Here is a 12,103-nt window from a genome sequence, read left to right as displayed (position 1 = left end):
GCAGGCCTCATCCACACACTTAGGCCTCATCTACACACCTCAGTGGCCAGCTTGTAGTTTAATTTCCCACCCTCCAGGACTCCCTCACACCCAGCCAAAATGCAGCCCATAGAAGAAGCCTCCTTGCTCCACATTGACATTGCCCTCTTGCGAAGCAAAACACAACTTTTCCAAATGGGCCCATGAACTGAGCAGGTGCAGGGATCATGATTATTTTTGTAATGGTTTTTGTGTCCCCATCTAATCTTGCCTCTTTCTCTTCTCTCTCTCTCTATTTATTGAAAGTGGCAAGATTAAATATCTCTATATCTCTCTCAAAACTGCAACCTGCCCCACATCTAGGTTTGCCTAAAAAATGCCCAGCAAAATTTGGATATACGGCAACCCTTGTTGGGCAATTATCCATAAAAATAGCTGACACTCAGTGCTTTTTTTCTAAAAAAAAATGTTTAGGGGTACGGGCTTTCATTTTGACTCAAGAAAATCACCATTTTGTAGCTCAAATCGGGGGGAAATAAATACAGTGAATGGACAACGGTACAAAAATTCACAAAATCTTTAGGGGTATATGTACCCGTGTCCCCCCAGAAAAAAGCACTGCAAAATAAAAGATTTTGCAAAAGCAGCTAAACAACTTGCTCCAAAAAAGTTAAGCTTTTGTGTCTGGATTTTCACTTTTTGAAATATGGCAACCCTAGGGCCTTATGGCCATTAACTTTTTTTGGCGTGGGGGGGGGGGGAGAGACTCAAAATATTTTATTGTGGGGGCGAAGGGACTTCTGCTAGGAGTTGCCTCCTGGGGCCAAGGAATAGAATAACACAATCAGGATTAGCACACAGACCAGCGAAACAGGTGGGCGGGGCTTATTCCATCCAATCCGAACCCCTGGGCAGCGAGGCCCGTGACGCAGCCGCGCACGCGCAGCCATTGTGACGACCTTCCCACTTCCAGAAGGTTCCTCGCAGCCGGCGCCATTTTGTCGAGGCGGACGGTTGTTGTTTTTTTCCCCCAGCGGCGGTTGCTGAGGCCGGAGAGGAGGAGAGACGGGAAGGCTCGTCGTGTCCGGAGGCGCCTTTTGAGAAGCGGAGTCGACTCCGAAAAGGAGAGCCGTAAGTGTCGGGTGTGGGTCGGCGAAAGGCTCGGCGCCACGAAACGGCCGGTAGTAATGGCGCGTGAGGGGAAGGATTCGAGGGGGGAAGGGGGAGCCTCTCCCTATTTTTACCTCACGATTTTTTTTCCCTCAGGGGGAAACGCACCGGGATGGGCTTGGCTTGGCTGGTCGAGAATGGTTTCCCTCCCTCCAAAGCCGAGCCCTTCCCGCCATGTTCTCCTCCGGGAAGGCGAGCTTAAAATGGCTTCGAGGCCTTCGGTTTGGCGTCACCTACGCGAGAGGCACGTCGCGTCCCTTTCTAACCGTCCGAGCTCCTCTTGTGAAATTAATCCGCTTTTTTTGGCGCTTCCTCGGCTCACACATGTTGGGGGCAGAACCACCTGCTTTTTGTGTCGTCTCCCCCGATTTCTCCGAGATCCGAGGCAGGGTAAACACGAGCGACATAACTTCCCAGTGCGTCACCGGCGTCGTAGTAATAAGCGTTGTGGTTTTAGCACAGGAGTGAAGGGATATCTATTATGGGGGTTGTTGTAAAAACGACGACAAACAACATCATCAACATGACCTGGCAACCCAGGGGCGGTCTATAGCCGAAAAATGCCTTCCGCAGTAACAAATGGAATCACGAAAATTACGAGATGGGTTCTTCCAGAGAATAAATCCGGTTGTGGAAAATCACAAGCGCGAAGTCCCCTTTTTTCTCTCTGCTTGTTCAGTTCCTGTTTGCCCATCCCCCCCCCCAAAACCGTACTCTGTAAACAAACCCTGAGTATTGGCCTTGCCAAAACTAAGGGCGGTGGTTAAAGTAGCAAAAAAGGGGCTGCTTGTTGATAAGGAGAAGGAAGTTTGCATAGCCTGGCTAAAAGCAGGAAAGAGAAGAAAAGCCTGTGGTGCTGTTGCTGCCCCATGGGAAGAGGGTGCCTGAGCTGCAGTGTCGCCACCAGAAAAGGCCTTGTTCTTAATACCTCCCAGTTGTAATTCCCGATTGAGCTCGTTTCGTTGGGTGGGACGTGAAGAGAAAGAAAGGAGCTGCCCAGAGATCTATAGGTACAGTGGTACCTCGGGTTACATACGCTCCAGGTTACAGACTCCGCTAACCCAGAAATAGTGCTTCAGGTTAAGAACTTTGCTTCAGGATGAGAACAGAAATCTTGCTCCAGTGGCGCGGCAGCAGCGGGAGGCCCCATTAGCTAAAGTGGTGCTTCAGGTTAAGAACAGTTTCAGGTTAAGAATGGACCTCCGGAACGAATTAAGTACTTAACCCAAGGTACCACTGTATAGGTATATAAATAAAAGGAGCGAATTCAAAACAATTGAGAAAGAAGTGGGCCACAAGAGAGAAAAAGAGGAGGCAAACCAGTAGGCATTACCCATCTGAATATGTGCCTGTCTGGACGCTCAGGTCTTCTTCATCTGAGTTCCTTCTGTGTTCCCCTCCATCAGAGATGTGGGGGCTGGCAATTGGTGGCGCCCCAGCTAGGTTATGCCGTCTCCAAGGAGGCTTGTTTCTCACTTCACGTCAAAGAACATTTACTAAAATACAGTCAAAACACTGTGAAGTGTATTCAGGATCTAGGTATTGCGTAGCTGAACTATGCAGTGTCAGTCACTTGTTCCTTTTGTTTTTGTGTGATTGTGGTTGATTATGTCAGTTTCAGTTGGGTTGCTAATATAGTTTGTATACAAAAGGGAATGACTGGTTTTAAAAAGTTGAAATCCTATGGTGTTAATGCCCAGTAATATATAATTCTATTAGCATAGTAATACTGTATTGGCATACAAGTTTCCCAAATTTGTGGGCACATTTTGCCACTGGCTATATAGGTAACTCATATCTGAGGCACATTTAACTTGTACAATTTCAACTTTTATGTGGTTGTTGGCTGGCCAGTTGAAATTGCAGAAATTAAATGCACAGAAGGTGGCATGCTTAAAAACTAACCATAAAGCAAAAAGAGCTTTTAAGCTCTTCTCCTTGCTTACTGGGCGGCTATCCTGAGATCTCAGATGACCTCCCAAGATCTTGCCGGGAGACTTTCAGAGCCCAGCAAAGCAAGGTGGATAGCTTAAAAGCACTCTGCCTTGCTTGGTATGGTAGACTCTTAGGGTGTGCTGGCTCTGGAAGGTAAGACTTCTCGCGCTGGGGCATTTCAGGGGGTTTCGATTTTCGGCACTTGATCTGTACTGTGGGGTGTAAAGTGCTGTGCTTTTCCATTAGTATTAGTGCTTTTTCTTTTCCATGTTAGGCTTCATATTGCAGTGCATGAATGGGGATTGCTGTCACTGCGGTATTTTGGAAATCCCTGCTAGTCAGTTGCATAAGCCGTTGGTAGTAGTTGGTAGTATTTAGTCTCGTTGATGTGTTTTAGGTGGCAGCAGTTTTGAGTATAATCATTAAGAGTAATGTGTTGCTAAAATGTACTGAACTCGCACATACATTGAGAATTAAAGCAAATGTGGGTTAAAAATGAGCAGACAAAGAAATTACATGATAGGTAAAATGCTTTATTAGGTGCAACCAGTGGTTAAAAAAAAATATGCAAGCTTGCATAGTAACTTGGTGGCAGTACTTCTGATCAGTTTTTGTTCTTTTCTGTTTATATGTTAATTTTTTTTTAATGCAACATTTCTGTAGTTCAAAAGCTTACACTGCATTGTGAATATGGATTGGTCCTATTCAAATAATTACTGTTAATATGAGTCTGAGGCATTTCTGTGCTTCAAAGTGTAGGGCCCCAATAAAAAAATTCTCATTTGTCTGTGGTAGAATTGAAGCCATTTAAATTGTATATTGAAGTTTGATCTCATTGCACTGCTTAATAGACTGATAGGAAGAGAGAGATTTACTGGAAATAGTTCTAAAACTGGTGTATACAGTAAAAGTTACTGTTGACTTTTTGTCTCATAAATGTATGTATTTACAGATGCGGTATTCAAAGCAAACACACTATTCTGATTGGGAAGAAAAACAATGTTTGGATCCTAAAAAAGGCAGCAGCCATCATAAGAGAAGAAGAGAATCATACAGCAGTACGCATGAGAAAAAGCGCTGCAGATATACTCAAACCCAAACTTATGATAGGTGAGTTAGTTCACCCCCACCCCATATGGCAAGTCTGTATCTTATTAAAGTTATCAATATGTATCATAGTATTGTTGAGTTGGAAGGGACCTGGAGGGTCATCTAGGCCATCCCCCTGCAATGCAGAAATCTCAACTAAAGCATCCATGACAGATGGCCATCCAGTTTCTGTCTTTAAATTTCCAATGAATACCTTAAATGTCAGTCTGAATTTGAAATACACTTAAACAGACATAACTTGCATGCATGAGAACTGGTAGTTTAATGTTCCACATTATATTCTTTTGTTTGTTTCTCTCCAAGCCTTTATTCAGATGCCAGCTCCTTCCATGAAAGAGATAATCATGAACGCCGTTATGTGGAAGAATACAGATACAACTACAGTCAACTGTCTGAAACCAGGCACCATTGCAGAGACCATGAAAATGGTTATCACAACCACAGTAGCAAGTCATCGGGGCATAGCGGTGGAAGCAGTTACAAAAGAAAACACAAGACTCATCATAGTAAATCACATCATTCACACGCGGTATGTATAATTTAGAGCACCTTGAATACTTGAATAATCACACAAATGAAGCGAGTTGAAGATGTATTTTAGCATAGAAGTACGCTTTTTCTGCTAGATCTTACGTTCCTGAAATGGTAAAGTTCTGTAACATGTAGACAAATATTTTCTAGTTTTATTACTATTGCTTGTTTATCAGGCAGTATTCCACTTTTCTGTTTGAATACCTGAACTAGGCATTTGTTGGAAGTATGGCTAAGATGCACCATGAATATTGTTTCCCCTGTTAGGCAAAATCAGTGGAACTAGTGGCTTCAAGTTACATTCTGAATGTCTTATTGGACAGTACAAAAATGAAAGTGGAATAAATGCCTTGTAAACTGAGACTGATGTACTTGTGTTAAATGTTAAACACTATTTATTAGATTAATGTAATCTCTCATAACCTTTTTGGAACAGCCAGACAAGACCATGATCCCAAATCAGGAAGGTTGATGGTGGAGGGAAACAAGTTTCTTTGCACCGATCTGTCTTACCAAGCTAGCACATAGGTGCTCCAAGGATGGGAGTTGCATGTTTAGTACAGCTAGTACTGTTGGGTTATCAGCTGATAGACTTGGTCCACACATTTCTCTTCCCCACTCACAACCATCCAGTAGTGGATCAGTTCTGCCAGAAGTGGTGCTGATAATTGGCTGAGGGAGGGAGAAGTCTACAAGGATAGCAGTGGGTGCTGTGTAATGCTCAGGATGGATATGTGTAATCCACATATCTCCTCAACTGAAGTGGTGGCTGTGTGCAATTAAGTAGGTTTTGTGATTTTTGACATTACTCACAGAACACCTATAACAAATTATGTGTACTGTACAATATGTACTTTAAACGCTTTACGTTTTGTTGACACTCCTTATTTACCAGTAAAAGGCTGCACATTATGCAGTATAAATTCCAGTGCTTGTTATGTTACAGCATTAAACAGAAGACATTTTATTTGCAAATCTTAAAATATATAGTTTTTCTAGTGAACCATATTTTTAAAAGCGTTTATATTGTGTGTTATTGCCTTGCCACTTGAAGTACCTTATCTGAAAATCTGTTCCTTGCCATGTTTTTCTCCTGTAACCCTAAACTATGTGCCCTGTGAAATTCTGGGGAATTTGAAATTGTTCCTGCCAACCGTTTGTGGCCTGGCGCGTATCTGAATGCCTGAATATCTCCCTGCTGAATGAATTTCGTATTCTGCCCTGAATTCACTCGGGTTTATTGATTGGCTGGATGATCTTGGTGCCGCGCACTTGCCGTTACCAGAGGAGTCACCGAAGGAAAAGATCGAGGAGTGTAGAGGATGATGAGGAGGGTCACCTGATCTGTCAGAGTGGAGACGTACTAAGTGCAAGATGTATAGAATATTTTTCAAAACTTATACACTTTTCAGATAGAATAATTTCTTTTAGATAAGAAGCCAGGAGTCTTTGGAAGTCCTTTCCTTTCTTTGGTTTTTTGTTCTGTGTTTTGTTTTTTTCTTTGGGGGGGGAGATTATTTTTATATAGAAGTTAAATTTTAATTGGAACTTCTTATATAGTGAGCAAGTTAATTTAGAATGAGATAGACATAACTGTCTTGAAGAGTTGTCCAATTAAATATTTTAAAGATGTCTAGTTACACTTTTTTAACATAGCGGCACTGCCTAGAACATAGCATGGTATTTTGCATAATGACAATACACCACTGTTTGTATAACTAATTTCTCCCCTCTGTTTTTAGATGAAATTGTCAGTGTTCTGGGTGAAGGTGCTTTTGGGAAAGTCGTGGAGTGCATTGATAACAAAGCGTAAGTTTAACTTTTTTTTGTAAGAGCCTGACACCTAAATGGTGGCACATCTTTCTCAGATCCTTCTAGAGAACCCACCTTCCATGAAGCTTTTTCCATAACCCCTTAGTTCTTTCCCTCCAGATGAAACAAAGAAACCTAGGTACTTATGATGGCACTTACACATGCTCATCTCCCTTTCCCATCTGGTCTCAATTCTTCTGTCTTTTCATTGCCTAAATCTAAGTTGTAAGCTCCTCAGAAAGGGGATCTTTTTGTTTGTTGCTGTGTAAGGCACCATGGTGCTATTAGAGTGATATTAAAATGGATACACCAGCTTTTTGTGGTTATCATTTCCCTGATAGCATTGTTCATTCAGCTTGTCATTTTCCATCAAAATAATATGCATTTCCACCAAAATAATATGCTAGAAATAATTTAAGTGTTGATATGAATAGTTATTTAACTGAACAAAACTTGTTTAAACTTTGCTTTATGCCATGGAGTAGTCTTGTGACTTTTCAAAACTTTTTTTTTAGGGGAAGCAGACATGTAGCAGTAAAAATAGTCAAAAATGTTGATAGATACACAGAAGCAGCTCGTTCAGAAATAAAAGTACTGGAGCACATAAATAAATCCGATCCTAACAACATATTGTAAGTATATTATAAGAATGTGAAGTTTTTACAAATGCTTGCATGCTGTGTTTATTTGTGTGATTCCTTTTCAGAAGAAAATAATGGGGGCTTTCATTGGTGTACTGAATACAATTTTTTTGTTTATGTTAAATTTTAAGTTTGTTTAAGTTGAGAACCCTGGATCATCTCTAGCTAAGCTGAATTTTGAGTTACACCTATTAAGATAAATTGGCTTTAAGTGGGTCTACTGTTAGTATAACTAACATTGAGTATTATCCTGACTATTTTGTAGCATCTTGTGAATGACATTATTATTGTATTTACAGTCGCTGTGTCCAGATGTTGGAATGGTTTGAACATCATGGCCATGTTTGCATTGTGTTTGAACTGCTGGGACTCAGTACATATGACTTCATTAAAGAAAACAGTTTTCTGCCATTCAGTCTTGACCACATAAGACGAATGGCTTACCAGATTTGCAAATCTGTAAACTGTAAGTACACATAGCACTTTATTTCTGTTTCTAAAATGTCTCTTAAGACTCGAAGCAGTTAGTAGTTAAAAGAAAAAGCACAATGCACAGTATATGTAGGAGCAGTGTTCTGTTTAACATCTCTTGTAATAATTTCCTGACTTCTCTTTACAGTTTTGCATTCAAACAAGCTAACCCATACAGATCTGAAGCCTGAAAACATACTGTTTGTGAAGTCTGACTACACAGAAGCATACAATCCCAAACTGGTAAATCTCTCATTTCTTAAATTAAAAAGCTCCTCTCACCATTGATCTCTTTTGGATGTATGCTTAGTAATTATGGTATTATTTCAGAAACGTGATGAACGTACACTGAAAAATCCAGATATAAAAGTTGTGGATTTTGGAAGTGCAACATACGACTATGAACATCATAGTACTCTCGTGTCTACAAGGCATTACAGAGCTCCTGAAGTTATTTTGGGTGAGTAGAAAAGTAGTCTAGAAAATTACTTTTCTTACAGTACTTTTGTGAGTCATTTTTAGACCATGCTTAGTAAGGCTGCTTTAGGAGTTGCTAATATCAGTTTCTGTTTACCTTCTTGGCACCCTGTGCATTTTGGAATTTCAACCTAAATGCTGATTCTAAGTAGTTCTAAGTGTAGCAAATGTTGGTTTCATCTTGAACTTACATTAGAATTAGGGTTTCTTTTTTAGGCAGTCTGTTTTGTGACTTTCCCATTTACAAAATATGATGAACCTGTTTGAAGAGCTCTTTAAGCAATTCAGTTGCAGATCAGTAACACCTTAGGTTTGAAAAAGCTACATGATTTTATGTTATTAGATAAGCATAATAATTTATTTTCTCTCTCCACAGCCTTGGGATGGTCACAGCCTTGCGATGTTTGGAGCATTGGCTGCATTCTTATTGAATATTACCTTGGATTCACAGTATTTCCGGTACGTAACTGCAGAAATGTTGGATATAGAGACAGCAGTGACAAATCTTAGTGTTAAATTTTTTATTTTTTTTAATGTTACCTGATGAATCAGAATAAACTCCAGTGTTTGTGAAGTATTTGACCTTCAGTTCTGTAATGGGACGGCAGCCTCTCTTCTGATGTCGCATTTCAAATTTACTGACTAGTTGAATTCCAAAAAGGGTTGAGAGGAATGGAATAGTACAAACCCTCCTTGTTCACATGGACTTAGCTGGGTGTTTCTTCCGTTTCAGAGCCCAGTGCTTTGTCCCTTTATAGCAGTAGTTTGTGTAGTGGGTGCCTACTGCCATTGATCAGTTTCATGAGCCTTACTAAGTTGCAGCTGCTGTGGAGAGCTGACTGTTTAGGAGCATGCTAGATACTATTTAACCTTACCTTATATAGGTACTATTATGCAAAAACAAACTTGCTTTCCTCAAAGGTATGCAGCTGCCAGAGAACCCAGAAGGCAACACACTCCAATAGTAGTTGGCTTTATATACTGTGAATAGTTCTAGCTTTCCTTTTGAGTTTTTCAAGCACACTTATATGGCAATGTTCCATCTTTCTTAACAGACACATGACAGTAAGGAGCACCTGGCAATGATGGAAAAGATACTTGGACCGCTACCAATTCATATGGTCCAGAAAACCAGGTAAACTTTATTTAAGGTTCAAATTCTATTTCCTGCCCCATAGCACACCCTTGATCAGTTTGTAGTCATTCATTGTTGTCATAGCAACCGCTTCACAAATAAATGTTGTAATGAATACAGTCCAAACGCTCCTTTTTGGAATATAATGACTTAGGCTTCAACAATTGGGCTTTCCCTCCTCTCTTGTGGCCCCTGCAGGGGCGGGAGAACAAGGGGAGGAAAGGGAGTGTTTGTTTAATATGGCAAGCTGAAATGCTTTTCCTGACAGAACAATTGACCTAGTGCAACTTAGGCTGGTTTATACTGGTGACAGTGTCCATGTTTACGTTGCATGGGTGTGGACAATACTTCCACTGATGCACATAAACACATTATGGGGAAGCTATATGGCAAATTGCCCCGGAATGGAAAATTTTTAAAATAGTCTGCCTGCTGTTCAGAGAGGCCTCTGACTGTGGACAATAGAACATAGTCCTTACATAAATTAAAGCCAACCAAGTTGATACCTTTTGTGGGAGTAAATTCCACAATGTAACCATATACCTGTGTGTGAACCTACATGTTGGGCATGAAAGTGCTTTGTGTTTGAGGCTCTCTAACAACATGCAGCGACTTCTGATGGGAACCCATTCATCTACAAATACAAAGCCTGCCTGTTGTAAGCATGGGTTAGGAGTTATAACTGCAAAGTGCTTATAATAAATTTAAATGTATTCACTAGGTTGACCTGGAAGTAGGTTTGAGAAATGTCCTTCCTTGTTCTGTAGGCAGTTGTAATTTGAAGAATGTTTTTACTTGTAGCATTTGGTTGCATAATTCTAGAGGAACTGAAACAGTCATTTTCAGCTCTGGTTGTAGTTACTTGTTTTAATATTTATAGACCACCTCTCACTCGTCAGAGTGCATATTCAAGAATATGGTAGTGTAGGGTATAAAATGGCTTGTTAATGGCAGTGTAGATCAGGTACTGAGTCACTATTTGAACTACTTGGCTGCTTGTTTTTTGTTTGAGGATAGTACCAGGAAGTATGGCTTACATAATTCAAGGTAAGCTCAATCTAGTATTTGTGCTCAGTGCACTGCTAGTTTTAGTATCCAGGACTACTAAAGTATTATACAGTGGTACCTCTGGATGCAAATGGGATCCGTTCCGGAGCCCCGTTTGCATCCCAAAGAGAACGCAATGCTTCTGCGCATGACATCATTTAGTAATGCGTTCTGTTACTTCTGGGTCGCCGTGGCGCGCAACCCGAAAACACTCAACCTGAAGCAACTTTAACCCAAGGTATGACTGCATAGGGGAAATGGTACTAACATGAAGTTGACATGTCAAATGGATTACTCAAGTTACACTTTGAGGAGTTTAGTCGTACCTCGGAAGCCAAACAAAATCCGTTTTGGAAGCCCGTTCGACTTCCAAATCGCAGCTTCTGATTAGCTGCTAATTGGAAGCCCCATCGGATGTTTGGCTTCCGAAAGAATGTTCGAAAACTGGATCACTTCGGTTTTTGATGGTTCAGGAGCCCAGGTATGAACAAGGATAGCAGGGTGAGCATGCAACTCATGTCTTCTGGAAGGGGTAACTTTTGCCATGGGAAGATGTTCCTGCTCTTAATGTGTTTTAAGAACCCTGTTCTTTAATGGAGTTCTAAATACTGTGGGCGCTTACAGGAAAAGGAATGCCACACCCCTTATATGTTGTCCCTCAAACTCATGCTTCCTTTTTTGCATGTGAAATCACAAGCAACCAAATGCAGCCTGTCACTCATAATTACTACTTTTTTTTCTTTCTTTTTTTTTACATAACAAGAAAGCGCAAGTACTTCCACCATGACCAGTTGGATTGGGATGAGCATAGTTCTGCTGGAAGATACGTTTCGAGGCGCTGTAAACCCTTGAAGGTAAGAGGTGTTAACTGCATAACCATACAATACTTTCCCCTACCCCTCATTTGTGTAGTGTCAGGGTGGTAACTTGCTTTCCCTCCTACCCTAGGAATTCATGCAGTGTCATGATGCTGACCATGAAAACCTATTTGATCTCATCGGGAGGATGTTGGAGTATGATCCAGCCAAAAGAATTACTCTTGCAGAAGCCTTGCAGCATCCTTTCTTTTCCCCATGTAAGGAAAAAATATAAACAACAGAGTTCCTTAGGTGATTATAGACTGTGTCAGTCAAAAAGCGACTAAGACTTTTTATGTATTTATTTTGTAATTAGATCTGTAAATTTCTTTTCATATTGTCTTGTTCATCTGTTAAACCTTCCACTTGAAATAAAGCATTTGACAAAAAGAACTTGCCTGTTTCTTTTTCCTAATGCAAAAGAACCATTTTCTCCTTAATGTTGCGCTTTTTTTTGTTAACGGCTGCAGCCCGCACATGCATCCTTGTTGCAGTTGGAACAACAGGTTCTGTTCCGAAGTTAACAGAAGGACAGAAGTCCTAGTTTGGCAAACTAATCATTCAAATTTCCAATCAGGCATACTGTTAAACAATCCACACCTTTATCAGTTTGACATGATATGCAAACTAATAGGTAGCATAGAGGAAATTGTAAATCAGTATTGTTGAACATGCATACTTTGACATTGTAGTGGAGACAGCAATCTGTCCTTTGAAGTTTCAAAGAGCTGCTCGACAAAGCGTGCTGATTTAAATCTCTAGCCCCTAGAAAGTTGTCTAGAACCAAATATAACCCACCGGCTTAAAGCCTTTAAAAAGGACAGAACCTGCATTTTCACAAAACACTGAAGTATCCTGTCTTCTGGCCAAGGGTGAATGCACCAGGGGAAAAGGCACAGTTGCTGTAAATGGAGCCTATTCCCAAGTTTTTACTGCCA

General features: G+C 40.7%; 1 protein-coding gene across 1 annotated transcript; it reads left to right on the top strand.

Annotated features, from left to right (window-relative positions):
* The first annotated feature begins 932 nt into the window (after nucleotides 1-932).
* On the top strand, nucleotides 933-11,558 carry CLK1 (CDC like kinase 1). The gene is made up of 13 exons (XM_081017921.1): nucleotides 933-1,110; nucleotides 4,037-4,194; nucleotides 4,498-4,723; nucleotides 6,011-6,101; nucleotides 6,468-6,534; nucleotides 7,053-7,169; nucleotides 7,478-7,644; nucleotides 7,798-7,892; nucleotides 7,980-8,109; nucleotides 8,503-8,585; nucleotides 9,182-9,261; nucleotides 11,072-11,162; nucleotides 11,257-11,558. Exons 2-13 carry the CDS (start codon nucleotides 4,037-4,039, stop codon nucleotides 11,398-11,400), a joined length of 1,449 nt encoding a protein of 482 aa, XP_080874047.1. The 5' UTR covers nucleotides 933-1,110; the 3' UTR covers nucleotides 11,401-11,558.
* Nucleotides 11,559-12,103: the final 545 nt, after the last annotated feature.

The sequence above is a fragment of the Podarcis pityusensis genome (genome assembly GCF_964106645.2).
Source record: "Podarcis pityusensis genome assembly, chromosome: 1".
Taxonomy (NCBI): domain Eukaryota; kingdom Metazoa; phylum Chordata; class Lepidosauria; order Squamata; family Lacertidae; genus Podarcis; species Podarcis pityusensis.
The sequence above is the reverse complement of the archived record's forward strand: the minus strand, read 5'-3'. Positions and strand labels throughout refer to the sequence as shown.